Consider the following 18,982-nt stretch of genomic DNA (forward strand, 5'->3'; position numbering starts at 1 on the left):
CAATAATACTGTGAATGATGAATTTCTATTATGCCTTCAGAATTACATGGATGATAAAGTTGATTTACATTCTAAAAGTATTTGTTGTTTTTTTGGGGGGACCAAAAAACTCTCTCTCTCTCTCTCTCTATCTTGCTCTCTCTCTCTCTCTCAGACTCAGATAATTTTCTTCCTGGTGCTCATGGTGACCTTTGCCAACTACTTGGTGGGCACATTTCTCCCCCCTACGCCTGAGAAACAAGCCCGAGGCATCTTTGGCTATCACAGTATGTGACCACCAAATGAATGGGAATTATTTATACAGATTTGAATTTATGTTAACTCTGCCCTATTTTCATATGTATTATTATTTTAACATTTTATAGTTACATCGAGAACAGCGAGTATATTATTTGAGAGTATTTTGAGTGGTTAGGGGGTTTAGGGAGCTAAACATAGAATTTCTCTGTATTTCCATAAACAATGTAATATATAAAGTGTTGTCATTCCCTGCTTGTGCATGAAGTTTTGGGGTTAAGGGTCAGTTCACCTTTCATGTTTATCTGTTCCAGGGTAGATTTTCTTAGAAAACCTTTCATGTTTACCTGTTCCAGGGTAGATTTTCTTAGAAAACCTTTTATGTTTACCTGTTCCAGGGGAGATTTTCATGGAAAACCTCCTGCCAGAAAAAGGAGATGGAGATTTCTTCAACATGTTTGCCATCTTTTTTCCTTCTGCCATTGGCATCCTTGCTGGGGCCAACATCTCTGGTGACTTAAAGGTACGTATGAGCTGGTAAGTCCCGCCCTTTCCGCTGGACTTCTAGATTGAAAAATCGTTAATGCAAGTGAATGTGAGAAAATAATTATTTTCTGGTCCCGTTTGAATTTTGCCATGAATGTGAACATATGTTGTCTGTGAATTTTTAATATAAATTTTCGTGTAAAGAATGCTACAATTGAGCTGGTAGAAGTTTGATGCGGTTAAACTTTGTGTGAGAGCACTTTGTGGACTACAACTTTCCGCTAGACGACAGATCACTAGTTTCCCATAACAACCATCAGTTGGTCGAGATGTAGAGGGTTATTAAGATCGACTTTGAACACAGTGAACCATACAACTTTAACACTACGATACAGTGTGATTGTAATGTGTTGAGTGAAGCTAGACATGTTTCAAATATTTTTGTTACCATGTGTGTTTATTCCTGCCGTTACAAAAACTAGCATCTCAGTTAATGTTAGCGATTAGAGCTAGCTCACGTCACAGGCGACATGTAGTCTTTCTCGTTATGTCTTTTCCACAACTGATAGCCGAAGAATCATATAATATACTGTCAAACTCGTAACATGAAAAATTATATTAAAAATTCACAGACGACATATGTTCACATTCATGGCACAAATCAAACGGGACCAGAAAATAATTATTTTCTCACATTCACTTGCATTGACGATTTTTCAATCTAGAGGTCCAGCGGAAAGGGCGGGACTTACCAGCTCTATTGGGATCTTAATTTAATAGAGTGGTGAAGTCCCGCCCCTTCTACTTCCGGTCCATGGGACCTATCTTTCAAAAAATTATGAACGGGAGTTAATGGAGAGATAACAATTATTTTTTGGTCCAGTTTGAATTGTGCCACAAATTTCACATATGATGTGTGTGAATTTAAAAGATAATTTTTCACGTCAAGAAAGTACTGTTGTTCGATAGACTTCAAAAGTTATGTTGGTTTTGTGCGAATCTACTCAGTGGACTACATCTCTCGTCTCGAACGATGTACGTCACCAACGTAATGAAACGATAAGAGCTGTTATGCTAGTTAACGGTTGCATCTTGCTGCCTGCTATGTCACTTAACAGTATGTAATGTACAGTCTATGGACGAATACAACTTACCTGATGTGTTTAATCCTCTGACTCATGGTATTTTCTTCGGCAAGGAAAGCCCAATTAAGACCTGTTGCTGGTACCCGGCCTCGCATAGATAGGCCTACGTGGTGGGAAATGGTAGCAATGTTTTCAGCTCTTTTACGGCTATCTCGGGATATTCTGCTTTGGTTTAGATCCAAAAACTCGCCAGAGAGGTTTCCTCATACACACTCTTAAGACCACCGTCATTTGCAATTTCGATCAATTGCTCTTCCTCCTGCGCTGACAAGTTAGGACTATTCGGGATATTGACAAATGGGTTGCGGACCCACTCATTTGTTTGCCGTGGATCTTTGGAGGATGGGAAGTAACGCTCAAACTCATTTGAAAGCGCAACAAGGTGATTGCGCACCAGCTGCGAGAGAAAGGGCCCTGCCTCAGTCTCTCCCAAAACCCCCACCACTGTTTGGAACATATCAAATACACCCCGGTCCACTCGTCGTCCCCACAAATCAAGCTTGGCTTTAAATGCAGCGACTTTATCTGCCAGTTTAAAGACAGTCATCATTCTCCCCTGGAGTGACAGGTTGAGGTCATTAAGCAACCCGAATATGTCACACAGGTAAGCGAGTTTTGACACCCAGTCCTCATCACTAAAATGTGCAGCTAACGGTGACTTTTTTTCTGTAAAAAATCTCTGCAGCGGCTCTCGCAACTCAAACACTCTGGCCAGTGACCTGCTAAAGATGCTTGTTTTTTGTTGCTCATTCTAGCAGTGCTGAAGGCAATATGTAAAGTGTTGAAGGCGGGACAGACAGACGTAAGAAAATAGACCTTGCAAAATGCAAACATGCGTGCAATCAAACAACTGCATATAGGCCTATGTCATGTAAAAACGTGACATTATTGCGAATTAAATTGAGTTTAGTTTGCATGCATTTTTTTTTAACTCATGTCATAGGCTACAGCCCGGTTAGGAATGTCCAACACCACCACTGATTCTATTTTTCTCTTTATTATTTCATTACATCTAAGAAATCTCTTTGCTCTGAGTAAAGCATTCCTGTGTGAATTAACTGATCTTTTCCTCCAAAAATCTTAATGTAGCCCCTTGTTTTAGTGTTACCATTTACTTTGAGGTCACCAGGTCCCATCGTCTGAAAAACACCCAAAACTAATACATTTCTATAGCTATTCTCCACTTTGGGGGTGGTGTTTTGGTGGTTGAAATTTTCACCCCATCCCAAAATTGATCACTTAGTCATCATGGATCACTATTCTCCAAACATGCACAACTCAGCTTAACCTTTATAAGGGCACACCTGGACAATGAATTTAGCTTTCGCTGGATTTTGTTGACCCAGGGACATGGCCTGAGATTGAATGACACCATGTCCATTTTAATTGTGGGGGTGAGAAAATTATTCCTTTGGGATGTTTTTCAACCAGGGGGACCTGGTGACTTTCTTAAAGTAATTGGTAACACTAAAACAAGAGGCTACATTAAGATTAGGAGGAAAAGATCAGGCAGTGTGCCGAGAGACCTGCCCCAATTGTAAATACTCTTTTGATCCTGTGAGGAAAATTTGGTCTCCCAATCCGTGAATTAGTGAAGCACACAGTGAACACACAGTGAGATGAAGCACACAATGGGCACACAGTGAGGTGAAGCACACACCAACCCGGAGCAGTGAGCTGTCTGCTACAGCGGTGCTCGGGGATCAATGAGGGATTAGGTGCCTTACTCACAAGGGCACTTAAGCCGTGGATGTGGGCATGGGAGAGCAGTGCTCAACCACTTCCCCCGCCCACATTTTTTCTACTGGTCGGGGATCGAACCGACAAGCCCGTCAAAGCTTCGAAGCTTGTCAAATTAAAAGATAGCTAGGCTATCATAAAAAAAGTTGCATTGTTTGCATGATAAAATGTAATCAGGTAACCCCCAACAATGTAACTGTAATCTGATTACACATTTTTTTTTTATTGTAATCTGGGCTGATTATAGTTACTTGATTTTTGTAATCTGATTACGTAATCCAGATTACATGTAATCCGTTACTACCTAACCCTGGTACTAGATGTACATTATTTACTACTAGTTCCCTGCTCTGGTCTGTCCTAACACCCCCTTTCCAATACTGGTTTGCACAGGACCCAGAGAGTGCTATACCCAAAGGGACGCTCCTGGCCATCCTCGGCACCACCATGAGCTATTTGATTATCTCTGTAACTGTAGGTAAGACAGCAGCATGATGAATACATGAGTAAACTAAACTTTCTTGATTGTTAGTAGCACAAACTTTAGATTTGGAGTCCACATAAAGATGTAAAGGATTTCTCTCTTTCTTTATCTATCTATCTATCTATCTATCTATATATATCTCTCTCTCTCACACCCTCTGTCTCTCTACAAGGCTCGTGTATGATTCGTCATGCCACAGGCAACCTAAACGACAGCTTCTCTTTGGGGAACGGCTCAGATGTGTGTGAGGGTGTGGCCTGTAACTTTGGCTGGAACTTCACAAGCTGCTCACATGAAGGGGACTGCGAATATGGCCTCGCAGTTGACACTGGGGTAAACACCAAACCAGGAAAAAAAGATATCACGACAGAAATTGAGTTTAGTTCCTTGAAATGTTTTTATTTTGCTACAGTTTGTTTATAATGGTTTTCAAAAATGTGCATATTTAATGATGCATAATAATCTAGCTATGGTTTAGCACAATGCAACAATGCACAAATTACTATTTAAGCAAAGAAACATGGACACAAATACAGCATGCATGCCATACATGTACACATGTAAGATTAAAAATACAGTGTCGGTGTAGATGGACCTACATCTAAAGGTTTGTATGAACTCTTAAGTTCAGCCAAACATCAAAACCCCAAAGTCTAGTCTAACTAAACTGAAGAAATGTGTCACTTATTCAGACATACAAGAGAGAAGCAACGCCATCAGACTATGAAAAGTTAGTGTAATTCAGTGAATACAGGTGAAATAACCATGGGAGAAACATCACATAAAAAATGTTATTTAAAATTTTGAGGTGACAAGCAACAGGTGAAATTACCATTGGAAAAATGTTGCATAACATAAAAAAAACAAGCAACTGGTGACAACAAATCACTGACTATGTGTGTGCAGCTTTAGGCTTTCACTAATCTATCTTAGTCTGTCTGTTCGACTCCTAGGCGCTAACGATGGTATCAGGCGTCGAACCCATCATCATTGCCGGGATCTTTGCTGCTAGTCTATCCTCTGCTCTTGGATTCCTGGTCTCTGCCCCGAAGGTGTTTCAGGTGGGTGTCTCTAATTCTTATCTACCTTCGTCAGGTTTAACAATGAAATACATTTGTTAGTTAGTGTATAGTAGCATATTGGTGAATAATTTGCTGCTGAGTATGGTTATTCACTATTCCAGATAACGAGATAAACTATTGAATTTATTCATTTAAATTACTCCATCAACACTAATGGAAATAGAAATGCATACAGAGCTGTGAACATAATATTTAGTATATTGCATTTGTTATTACAAAATATTGTTTCTCTCTTTGTCACAGTGTCTTTGCAGAGACAACATATACCCCTATATTGGCTTTTTTGCAAAGGGTTATGGGATGAATGATGAGCCTTACCGTGGTTATATTCTAGTTTATTTTATCGCATTAGCATTCATTTTGATTGGTGAGTCTTAGCCTGACAATTTATCATATTTAGCACCTCATGTAAGTGTAGTTTATTTATCAGTTTCTCTTTTTCTCACTCTCATGCATCTTTCTCTCAGGTGACTTAGATCTTGTTGCCCCTGTCATTTCGAACTGTTTCCTCTGCTCGTACGCGCTCATCAACTTCAGTTGTTTCCACGCCTCTATCACAAACTCGCCAGGTGAGTTTATTCAAGATACAAGAGTTCCATAGGAAACCCCCCAAGTCACAGAAATACATTACAGTTCAACTGAAATCTCTCCCCAGCAAATATGGTCATATGCAATTCAGATTGACATATATGATTCATAGAAGTATAATATGATTCATATTATGTCATATTATACCATATCATATATCATATTCTTTGAATCATATATGTCAATCTCAATTGCACACTTTGCAGAAGGATAGTCAAATATTTAAAGACTGTATTCTTCTATTCCTGACATTACTTTCTTATCTGGGAACATCTGCTATAACTACTTTTATGTACCAATACTTCTACAAAAACACAAATTTATAAAAATAAAGAATGAATTAATTACATTTTGGACAGTATCTCTAGTATGTATGTTGTGATTTCCATGCTGGATAATTACAAATTACAAAACATTATTAAACGTTTCTTTTAAAAATGTGCTGCATGATTCTATGCTGCCCCCTATAGGCTGGAGGCCTTCCTTTCGTTACTACAACCGCTGGGTAGCATTGTTTGGGGCCGTCGTCTCTGTCGTGGTTATGTTCATGCTGACCTGGGAGGCAGCCCTCATCACCTTCTGCATCCTCCTCTTCCTCTTTGGCTACGTCATCTACAAGAAGCCAGGTTAGAAGTTGAAAAGATTTGTTTGTATAGATGCTGTGGTCATGTTTTCAATATGTTCATTATTTTGTTAATTGAATACCCATGTAAGCATGATGTGTTGCTTGACCAAGGTGGTTTCACCAAGCATAAGAGATATACCCCAAAAGAGAAAAAAGTTGGGACGTTGTGTAAAATGCAAATAAAAACAGAATGTGATAATATATCTCGTAAACCCATATTTAGCAGCAAAAAGGACATAGACAACATATCAAATGTTGAAAATTGAAATTTGGACTATTTCATGGAAAATACATCTTAATTTTTACGGGAGCATCTTAATTTTTACGGGAGCATGTTTACCACTGTGCTTCAACTCTGTTCGTCAAATGTGACCGATTGACAATTCTTCTCTCTAAAAAATATTGTTAACTTATTCTGACTACCTTGAGACTTCTTGACTTTGTTAACACAGGGCGTCTGAACACACAAAACAAACTTTGATTATTTTTATAACAATTTGAGAGTTATTTAACTTTAGAACGCCCATGTGTGTGTATTTCCGGTCAAAAATGATTAGAAAAGCGATTAGAAATGAATGGGTGAAAAAATGGTCGTATGTATAAAATTAAGTCCAGGCACATACTTATTGATCAGATGGACTGTATATGTGCTTCTGTACATTAAAACACACACACAAACACAAATGGAACCTTTCCCCAATAGAATATTCCCCTTTCTGACTTGCATGAGCTCAGGTCAGTGAGGCCTGCAGGCCATAAATAGCAATAGGAAGTACAAAACTGGTACTATCCAATAGAACACAAGTTGATACAAAGGTCTATCACAACATTAGATGATAATATGTGTGTTACTATGGATTTATAACAAGTTATAATGCAGCGGCCATTTTTAACCAGAAACACAAACTAGTAAACATAAAACGAACAGGAGGGTTAAATGTTCAGGAACTCTAGCTGACCATTTGCTAGAGTTTTGATAATTAAATGCTGTCCCACTAATCCCCAATACAGGATTTCAGTTGCTCAGCAGTATTGGGTATTCTTAGTCATGTTTTTATCCATTATGCACCTAATTTGAAAAATCTGGACTGCAGACCGGACATTTTAGCACCTGAACTCCTCCTATATGGAGAAATACTATTTAGGGCCCTTTTCCATGTTACCTCAGTCCATTTTAAACAAGCCCAGGCCCAGATAAGACGGCGGTATTTTCTGTATCAGAAATCAGTATCAGTATTCTCAATACAATTTTGGCTGTTACAATTTTGGCTGCAATTGAGTATCAAATTATGCACATAGACAATGGTTATCAGAGGTTTTCCTAAGCCCATACAATGACAGGTCTGATGTTGATGCAATGCCTTCTGAGGTCCAAAAGACCACAGCCATCCAATTTGTTTTTCAGCTCTCTCCCTTGTTTGTAAATAAATGTACAACATTTAAACAGCTTTATTGGCCAGGTTTGCGTAAACAAACAAGGAATTTGACTCCGGTTAATCTTTGCTCTCAAAGTACAACACTCACACATATAAGAATAAAAAATAAAAAACATAAAATGAAATATAGCCGCAAGCGGCGATGGCGGGCCCGAGCACCTGCGGGCCGCAACCCATGACATTTCGTGGTCCAACAAAGCCCCGACGTGGTCCGTTTGTGAAATGTACATATTTGATGCGTGTGCTATTTTTTTGGGGATTTTTTTTTCTGGCACACAAAATTTCAGATTAACCTGAGAAGTTTCAGACCATTCATTCAAAACATAGAACATTTCTGGCACATTTCCTGCTTGGCCAGATGGTGGCGCTATGCTAGGCATGTGAATTACACATGTGAATATCATCACAATAATATCCAATATTTTATAAAGTTTCAGATTAATCAGTTAGGGCATTGTCCATTTCTGGCACATTTCCTGGTTGGCCAGGTGGTGGCGCTATGCCAGGCAGGCCCATTGGGTGTCTGGATATCATCATAATCATAATATCTATTAACCTGAGAAGTTTCAGACCATTCATTCAATGCACTGTGACTTTATGACACATTTCCTGTTTATGTGGTGAGATATTAAAACCATAATATATTACAACATATAAAAAATCCCTTCACAATTTAACATCAGCAACATCTTGACATAATGTTTGCCAAATTTCACATGAATCTGACAAACCGTCTAGGAGCAGTATGTTAAAATTGATCATGGGACATCAGTGTAATTGTCATTCTTTCTGTTGCCAGTTGGTGGCGCTATGCCAAACATGCATTATGGGCATGTGAATATCATCATTAACATGGTATTCAATGACCTGTGAAATTTAAAACATGTCAAGCCATGCATGGTGAATTAAGACACATTTATTGTTTATGTGGAAGGGTATTAAAATTCATAGTTTTGCCATTTCGTCAAATTACAACATATCAAAAAAAGCTTCACAATTTAGAATCAGAAGCATATTGGCATCATGTATGCCAACTTTCACATGAATCGGATCAACCGTCTAGGAGGAGTATGTTAAAATTGGTCATGTCCACAACACACAAAATCCCAATTACCTCACTTCCTGTGGGCGTGGCTAATGGCATGTTAATACAAAAGTTTGGGAGTTACACACACCCACCAAATTTGGTGTGTTTATCTAAAACTATATGCCAACCACAAGTCACAGTGGCATAAGGGGGCGCTATGGAGTTCCTGGGCCAAGCCCAGTGCCAAGGCTTTTCCCCTGTGTATTCACGGTACCTTTTGACATGTGTGCCAAATTTCATGTGTTTTCACTGATGGGAAACACCTCTTTTAGCACCACAATTCATCACATTTTAGTCCGCACAAAATCCCAAATACCTCACTTCCTGTTGGGCGTGGCTAATGCATTGTACATACGAAAGTTGTTCATCTTGGGGAGATACACACACCTGCCAAATTTGATGTGTCTAGCTGAAAGTATGTGCCAACCACTGCATCAATCACCTAAGGGGGCACTACTGAGTCCCTGGGCCACGCCCGGGGCCAAGCTCTTGTACCTAACTGCTTTGTGTGACACCTGATGTGTGTGCCAAATTTCAAGACTTTCCACCCATGTTTAAACACCTCAAAAAAGGAAAACGCTCTGAGACAAAGTTAAAATAATAATAATAATAATAATAAATAATAATAATAATAATAATAATCCTTACAAAAACAATAGGGCCTTGCGCCCTTCGGTACTCGAGCCCTAATAATAATAATAATCCTTACAAAAACAATAGGGCTTCGCACCTCTCGGTGATACCTATATGCGGGACGGCCTTGCGCACCATCGGTGCTCGGGCCCTAATAATAATAATAATAATAATAATAATAATAATAATCCTTACAAAAACAATAGGGCCTTGCGCCCTTCGGTACTCGGGCCCTAATAAAAGAATAAAAACAGAACACTAAGAATAGAATGAAAAGGGCAGTAGAATTTGGCTATGTATAAGAATACATAATGTACATTTGCAATAAATAGACACTAAGGTGGTATAGGGTAATGCAATTGTCCATGGGAGTGCGGCTGGGGAAGACCACCTCCTTGTTGTCCGAATGAATTCTCTGAATGTTTTAATAATATTTTGTCCTGTAGATGATGAACTCCCCAAATACTTCACAATTTCATGTTAAGAAGCATTAAAATTGCATTGTTTCATCATTTGTGCATACAGGTTTACACAGAGTGATGAATACCCCTGCATCTTTACTTGTAAGAGACCTGCCTCTCTGTGATGCTCTTTTTCATTCCCAATCGTGTTGCCAGTTACCCTAATTAGTTGTGAAACTATTTTATTTATCATTACACAACTTCTCCAGCATTTTGTTACCCCCGTCCCAACTTTTTTTTCAGACATGTTGCTAGTATCAAATTCAAAATTAAGATATATTTTTCATGAAATAGTCAAATTTGTCATATTCAACATTTTAGACAGGGAAAAACCCAGAATGATCTGATTAAGGTCACTACCAAACATTTCTCAATTGATTCTGTAGTACTTTTTAATTTGTATAGCACGCATAGTTAATGAGATAATTTGCATATTTGATACATTAGCGAATATAAATGCATAATAAAGAAATGTACTGATAATATGGCTGTAAATAGATAAGTTGTTCAAATTGTATCAAATATAACAAATGATCATACAAAAGTATGTTTTTAGATAGGATATTGCAGTTACATTATGCAAATTAGGTCATTTTTTACCTTTTTCATTCATGTGCGACTTCACCTTTACAAGAACATCATGGCAAAGCAATTATGGATGTTTTTACTTAATTAGTGTAAATATACACTGTGCATTATTTTGTGAGAGCTAATTTGCATATGGGTTTCATTTTATCAACTAATTTGCATGCAAGGATGGGTCTGTGAAGAAATAGATTCTAGTTTTGAGGCTGTATTGTAACTGATCTTCCCCTGCAGTCCACTGATTTTAATAATAACTAGATGTACCGCATAGCGGTACAAAATATGACCGCCGCTCAGTCCTGTACATCCGTTCCGCGAAAATAAATCACACTTCAATTTGTCTCCATATTTTACTCCATCCCCCACTCTTGAAACTTTTGTGTATGCTTGTTTGGCATGCCTGAGTGTGTGTGTGCGGCTGCACAGAAAGTAGCCTACTGGTGCTGAAAAGGTGAATAGATTGTAGAATAGCCAAAGAAGATGTAGCATTGTTATAAAACCTTTAAAATCTCTAAACAATCACAAGTAGGGCAGTTCATCACAGTTCATCCATTGCAACTGGATTGATGAAAGGTCACTTACACCTGTAGGCTACATTGTATTTGGGAAAAACAAAAGGTATCAGCATAATGTTATTTATTTATTTATTTATTTATTTTTATGTATTTATAAACAAAAACATCTCTGTCAGTTCCATGCCGTTTTCAACAGCTATCAAAAACAAAGGTCATTTTTGGATGGATGGATTTTTTGTGAATGTTTCTTCTTCTACATAAGATTTTAGTCATCTTTAGTTCATGTAATACTTTATTGTCAATGCACAAATTAAGTAACAGTAGTCTGAAACATTGTTAATGCACAAATTAAGTAACAGTAGCCTAGTCTGAAACGAAATGCTGTTTTACATCTAACCAGTGGTGCAAATAACTGACATGTCCAAATGGGCCTTGATGAAATGCGTCACTAGACTGTTCATACACATTTTAACGGGCCAAAGTTGAAGAGCTTTTGTCCGTTATTGTTCGTGCAAATATAGGCTGATTCATGTTCCCTTGCATTGTGTAACTGAGGTCCATGGCTAGTCTGGCTTTCATCAGACCAAGCTCAATCTTTTAAGAAATCAAAAAATAAATAGCGGGCAGATCAGGCTGGGTTCACCCAGCCTAGTCCATAGGCACCCGATATTGTTTAATTTTCCGATTGAGCTATATACGCTCTGGCAATTCTAAATGCAAAAATGCATCAGGGAGTTATGACAAAACGGTAACTAACAAACTAGATCCTAATAGAAAGCTGTTAGCTTCCCTAAGCTACAGGTAGGATTATAAGGTAGGCCTATTTACAACATAAATTGTCAATAGGCTATGCTGGCGACACAAATAAAATCTCCTTTGGAAACCAATGGTTTACGCCTTACAGTATCAAGCGGACTTAAACTGTCATATCGTGGCGAAAAGTTGTAATAACATTCACGCAGCTCCATGAGTCAAGGAAAGCGCGAATGAAGTAGCCACTTCTAAATGGGACCCACTACACAGTAGCTTAAGGTGTGTTGCTAAAGCAGCCATAATGAAATGAAGGTGTCATTGTTTGGATACTTCACACACACGTGCTTTTTAATTTCACAGACTACAACTACCAAGCTGTAATCAAAGCACATCGATTCCCCTCTCACACCCTGCACGCACTTAAAACAAAATAAACAGGCGTCTCAGTCTCACGCATGTATAGGCAAAACTGTATCAGACCGGTGTAACGTTGGTAAATCTTCCATTGCACAGAATGATTTTGTAGCACATGCAATAAATGACAGTCGAAAGATACAAACAGTGCTGCTATCAATTTCCTTGGTATAACCGCATTTATAGTTTTCTACAAATGCAATCAATTAAATGCCTCCATCACTCAACCAACGCTAACGGTAACATTACCTAGGTCCTTATTGATATTACAAGATTAACGTACCTGCAGTAAAAACCAAGCATGTCCGATAAACATCCTCAGATTTATTTCGGCTTCAAGAAGAAATGGGAATTACACTTCATGTGAACATCGTCCTATCCTTATTAGATGTTCGCTGCGGTAAATTACAGTCCTTGTAGGAAGCGTCCATTGTTTTTTCCATCCCACTTTTAACTTCCAACAAAATTACGTCTCACTGCAACAATGCGCCATCTGGTGGACAAACGACTACTTATCGCCAATACTGAAAATGCAGCCATGATAATGATGATGAATATTTATTTTGGCTTTCTTTTAATCCTACTGAATTTGTAATTATGTATCGGCCGTTCTAATACCGATAGTATGTGGGTGCCTGTGTGTGTGCATGTGTATATGTGTGCACCGCCATTTACAGGCCAATGAGTGTACAGTCACTAAATGTACACATAACCTAATTTTTTTAGACCCCCCCATGGATGAAATTCTACGAAACTTGGCATACCCCCAGAGAATGCCAGGTCAATCATACACATGAAATTTGGTGCAGTTCTGAACATCTTAACTGAAGATAGGGGCGATTAAAGCAGAATAATATTGCATTTTCATTTTTTACCGGGGGGTGGGGGTGCAAATCACAAATGAGTGATTATGAGCCAGGTTGATGTGGGCCCTTGAGACCAACATACCATAAAAGATTCTTCATCCTCAGTGCCACGGTTCAGGTAGTTATTTAGGAAAAAATGTTTTTTTTTTTTTTTTTGCGGTTCGGGGGGCCCAGCGGGGGGGTGGTGGTGGTCCCCGGGGACGAAATGACATTTTTCCGTAAAAGTCTAGTGGGGCTACATACCCACCAAATTTCATGTACCCCGGTGGTTCGGTGTCCCGGGTATCAATGACCAAAAATTCAGGGAGTAGATGACGGGAAAAATTCTTGAATTGTGTGCATGTGTGCGTGTACAAATTTATGTTTATGTGTGTGGGTGTGTGTGTGTATGTGCGTGCTTGTGTGTTTGCCTGCTTGATCCTACACTTTTAATTTCGTGCAGTTTTGACCTTGTCAGCCAGAGATATTGTGATGAAAACACCTCATTTTTTGCTTTTTAATTTTTAACTAGGTGGCGCTATACATGAAATAAGTGGTAATGGGATGGGTTGACATGCCCCCTTAAGACCAACATACATAAAAAAGGTGGACCTCCTAGGCCCTACGGTTCTCGAGATATTCACAGAAAACTGTCTCCGGCCACCTACAGGCCAGTTGGTGTATAGTAACATAAATTAATTTATTGTGTGGCCCCCCATGAACGGAATTCCACAAAACTTGGCGTGCATACAGAGGGTGTCATAATGATCCTACACTTCCAATTTCGTGCAGTTTTGACTATGTTAGGTCACAGATACCTTCAATTACAACACCTAATTTTTACTTTTTTGTGTTTAACTAGGTGGCGCTATACATGAAATGAGTGGTTATGGAATGGGTTGACATGGCCCCTTGAGATCAACATACAAAAAAAATGGTCCTTCTAAACCCTACGGTTTTCGAGATATTCACAGAAAACTGTGTCTGCCCTACACTCCTTTCGGGGGGTCCAGTCCAGCGGGGGGGCTACAGATCAAAACGAAAAACGATGGTTCCATGCTATCCATGTGGGGTTACATGCCCACCAAGTTTCGTGTACCCCGGTCTTTCAGTGTCCCGGGAATCATTGATGGAAATTTGGGCATGCGAAAAAGAAAAAAAAGAAAAGAAAAAAAAATCTGACTAAACCTATATGACCGCCGCTTCGCTGCGCGGCGGTCATAATAAATAGTATATAGAAGTAGTATACAGTAATATTCAAATAAAAAAAAGAAAACATTTTACTATTCAATGTGAGATGGTAATCAACATTAATTTCTACGAAATGTACCTTTTAACCAGTATTGCCATCAGCATAATTTGCTAGCTATCAAATCAAGACTGGTATGTCCAGCTAACGTAACGTTTGCATAGTAGGAGGCAACGGTTTACATGTCGGTTTTTGGTCATATTTTCAGTGCAGTGACTTTGTACACTGGTGCTTGTTTCATTCCTATTTTGCATTTGAGCTGAATACAGCAGACTTTTCCCTCCACAGATTCACATCGGTAAATTAAGGGATGAACTTGCGCTCCCGGGGGCGGTTCAGAAAAAAGAGGAGGCGTGTTCCGGCACAAACGTTCCCTGGTGGGATTTTGGTATGGTTTTGCTTGGCAATAATGTAGCGTGTGCACAATTTGGTTAAGATTGCTCATAATTCTTCTACTGCAGAGTGAGATGGAGTACGTCTTGGGACAGAGAATTAGACGCGAGAGGGACAGGGTCTGCCGGCCCAGACAGACCTATCTCTCCCTCAGTGAGGAGGAATATAGGAGTAAGCTACGCCTGACCCATTAGGCTGTGACAGATGTCTGCCATCTCCTGGCAATGCTATTTAATCGAAAACACACACAAACACACAGTGTAATTAAACGAACATTCTGCATACTGAAGATGCACTTCAGGTGTTTGGATAGGTCAGGAGGCACTTTACTAGCCTGGAAAATCCAGAGCCTGGTAATCTAGAAAGAATTAATTTGGGTGGTATTCTCCCATCCCCATACAATGCCACTTCTCTGTCTTTTACGGCCCTGACAAGAACGGCTGTGAACCACTCCTGGCGTGCACCTTGCAAATCAGCCATTATAGCAATCCGACATGGGACAAGCGCGCCTGCTTTTAAAGGGAATGTGAGAAGACGCTCTGATTGGTTTGTGACGCCCAAACCACACCTATGAGTAATGCCAACCCGATTTAGATTTGCGTCGGGCACAAGAGTAATTTATCCTGGCGGTATAATAGCAACAGTGCCCGAGATCCACCCACAAAGCTACTTGTGTTTTGCATTTGATAAGTTACTTGTGTTTCCGATCGAAGATAGGGCCCTAAGTCTTCTTTTGAGTGGACAATCATTTGATGTGTTTGTTGTGGATGTGTTCTACCATCGAAGCTGCTACCTGTCATTTGCCTTCCCTTACAGCTGCTCAGAGACTACACTGGACAGAGAAGAAATGGAAAAATTGAAATATTGGGCTATATTTTGGCGATCTAAAATGCATGGTCACTGGCAAATAGCTTAAACAAATTTTGAGGTTTGCCCAGTCCAGTGATGGTGGGGGGCAGCTGTGGCCTACTGGTTAGCACTTCGTACTTGTAACCGGAGGGTTGCCGGTTAAAACCCAGACCAGTAGGAACGACTGAAGTGCCCTTGAGCAAGGCACCTAAGGCGTTCTACATACTCGACGCACCCGACCGGTAGCGCGACACCGTGAAGTCAAAATGACGTAGATCTTGCTGGTGCGCCAGGATTTTAGCCAGGTAGCGCGAGGTAGCGCACCACTCATTTTTTTTCAGACGAGCGCGACAAAGCGGAAACAGGAAGATGGACTAGTTCGAGGGCAAGCGAGAGTTGCAGTGTTTTGTTACAGTCGTGAATTTGTAATAGTTTGCTGGATAAGTTAATAAAGTTACCAGCGAGAGTTGCAACACATGGAATTAAGAGGAAAGAATAGAAATTATTTATTTTCAAACAAAGGATATCTATTAAGGCCTGAACAAAATCTCTTTCCACTTCAGGAAATTACACAAACTCAGCCAGCTGCTAGCTAGCTAGCCAGCTAACTAAACTGTTTAAATTATTAAAATTTCCCTCGGGATGACTAAAGTATCTATCTATCTATCTATCTACCTGTGCGCACACCTTGGAAACTAGATGATAATGATGGTGGTAGTTGTGAATAGTAGCAACCAAAGTCTGCAGCAGCGCAACTTCAAACAGCGCATCGGTATTTTGATAGTCAGCGGCGCAATTGAAGGAATCTGCTTGCATGCGAGACCATATGGAACAGGTATTCCACTAAACCATACTTTACTAAAACCTAGCAGAGTATAGCCTACACGCTTCTGCATTCGTCTATTATTTGAACTCATTGGCAAAGTGAAACTAACTTCACCGTGGTGTCATAGTCAAAGACAAAATAGTTATACACAGTTAATTACTTCACTATTGACTGACAATGGGTTACCATCGAAAACATAGCCTGAAAAAAGCAACACTTACCCCAATAATATTCGAAAGACTGAACAAAAAAACAAAATGACATTTAAAGGACATTTATCCTCCAGATGAGTTGCTGCTTACATCTCGTGACAGTGCGTCTTCGGCTGTGCTCCATATGCGCCTCTTTTTAGATAGTGTACGATAGCGATTTTTAGATCTTGCTCCAGGCCACACCGTAGGTCGTTAATTGCTTCACCCCTGAGCACATTGTTCAATAAAAGAGACGCATGGCGAAAAACTCGAGTGTACATTGAACATTTGATCACTGAAAAAATGGGTTGCAAGTGCTTGCTATGTGCTTACTATGAGTCTGCATTGGCATTTTTGTTATATATGCATTATTTATGTAAATTTAATTTACTAATATAAACATGACTTAAACATGACAGAATTTACACTGCAGATAACTTTACACCTGAAAGAGATAGAATATTCTTTAACTGATCATAAAATGTCACCCAAACATAAGTGGGACAATCGATACCCTTTATTTCTGCTAATTAGTCAAAATATGCAAAATAGCTCATTAACTATGTGTGATATAAAAAAAAAAATGGATATTTACTATTACTGTATACTATTTCTATAAGTGTTTTACTATTACTAAATTAAATGGACAACTGGAGGGGAAGATCAGTTACAACACAGCATGAAAACAATATTTGTAACAATACGAATATTTCTTCACAGACCCATTCTTGCATGCAAATTAGTCAACAAAATGATGCCCATATGCAAATTAGCTCTCACAAAATAATGCAAAGAGTGTTTATTTGCACTAATTAAGTAAAAACATTCATAATTGCTTTGCCATGATGTTCTTGTAAAGGTGAAGTGGCACATGAACAAAAACGGATAAAAACAAATCTAATTTGCATAATGTAACTGCAATATCCCATCTAAAAACATACTTTTTTATGATCATTTGTTATATTTGATACAATTTGAATACTATTTGGCCATAAAGTCATTAACTTATCTACTCGCAGCCATATTATCATATTCACTAATGTATTCAAATATGCAAATTATCTCATTAACTATGCATGATATAAAAATGTCCCAAGCGGAAATAGATTCTATGCGAAAAAGTACTAGTTTGGTAGTGACCTTAATCAGATCGTTCTGGGTTTTGCCCTGTCTATTTGATATGTTGTCTGTGTCCTTTTTGCAACTAGATTTGCAGATTGTTACATTCTGTTTTTATTCAACATCCCAACTTTTTCTGTTATGGGGTTGTATAAGCAACTATATGTTTGTGGACTTTTCAGTATTATACATCCAGGGGAGATTTTCTGAATAATTTGATTTCATTTGACTACTTTTGAAAGTAGAAATGATTATTAAACAAAATGTGTGAGTGTAATATAGTAACATTTTCCAGATGTTCCTTGTTTATTTCTGCAGAGGTGAATTGGGGCTCCTCTGTGCAGGCTAGCACCTACAACATGGCTTTGTCCTACTCAGTCTCTCTGTCAGCGGTGGAAGACCATGTCAAGAACTACAGGTGAGCTTTGCAAAAGCAATTAGTAGAAGTCTTCACTAAAGCTTAATGCACAAATCCTAACTGCATCCTTCAACATCAGTGTATCACTGCCATCTACATCTTGCTAAATATTGATGATTGACATGGACAAAAAGACAACAGCAATGGTAAACATATTGAACTAGCTGTGTGACAAACTCCCGTCACTATGGTTGATTATGTGCTCTGACTGCCATACTAATGAACCTGGTTCTTTGACTTTGCGGTCAAGCTGTACTGTAGGTTACGTGCCTCAAAGACCTGGGTTTAAGGCCGGATGGAGTGACTGCTCTCTCCCTCCGACACACAAGTAACTTTTGGTTATCCCGTTTCTTCTCTTAGGCCCCAGTGTTTGGTTCTGACAGGGCCGCCAGTTGTTCGTCCAGCATTGGTGGACTTTGTGGGCTCCTTCACTAAGAATATCAGTCTGATGATCTGTGCAGACATCCTTATGGTACTCTCAAAATCTACCCTTATAGCAGTGGTTATCGCACTTATGAGAAGAACTATCAACAATGATATTGGCATACCTTTAGCCCCTCTGTTACATTTAGACCTCCACTATATGATTTCATTAAAACATGTTCTTTCTCTCTCTCTCTCTCTCTGTGTCCCTCCTTCTCTCTGTCCTTGTCTTCTCGTCTGTCTCTAAGGAGGATAAGACAGCGCCTACTCAGCGCAGTACTGATAATATTGTAAAGTGGCTTAACCTCCGAAAGGTTCGTTCCTTCTACACTGTGCTGAATGGAGACAGTCTGAGAGAAGGAACAAAGACACTTATGCAGGTTAATAAAAAAAGCTGT

At 39.2% G+C, this 18,982-nt stretch overlaps 1 protein-coding gene across 4 annotated transcripts in view; it reads left to right on the forward strand.

The window, feature by feature from the left end:
• The window catches only part of LOC121689398 (solute carrier family 12 member 3-like), a 76,679-nt gene that overhangs the window by 53,215 nt on the left and 4,482 nt on the right, over positions 1–18,982 (forward strand). For all 4 annotated transcript variants that reach the window (XM_042069173.1, XM_042069176.1, XM_042069174.1 and 1 more), the window contains 11 exons: positions 155–266; positions 636–760; positions 4,002–4,086; positions 4,265–4,425; positions 5,046–5,153; positions 5,418–5,541; positions 5,642–5,743; positions 6,233–6,388; positions 18,062–18,161; positions 18,522–18,633; positions 18,833–18,964. In XM_042069173.1, coding sequence (XP_041925107.1) covers positions 155–266; positions 636–760; positions 4,002–4,086; positions 4,265–4,425; positions 5,046–5,153; positions 5,418–5,541; positions 5,642–5,743; positions 6,233–6,388; positions 18,062–18,161; positions 18,522–18,633; positions 18,833–18,964 — 1,317 coding nt within the window. The remainder of the gene's footprint in view (positions 1–154; positions 267–635; positions 761–4,001; positions 4,087–4,264; positions 4,426–5,045; positions 5,154–5,417; positions 5,542–5,641; positions 5,744–6,232; positions 6,389–18,061; positions 18,162–18,521; positions 18,634–18,832; positions 18,965–18,982) is intronic.

The sequence above is a fragment of the Alosa sapidissima genome, chromosome 18 (genome assembly GCF_018492685.1).
Source record: "Alosa sapidissima isolate fAloSap1 chromosome 18, fAloSap1.pri, whole genome shotgun sequence".
NCBI lineage: Eukaryota > Metazoa > Chordata > Actinopteri > Clupeiformes > Clupeidae > Alosa > Alosa sapidissima.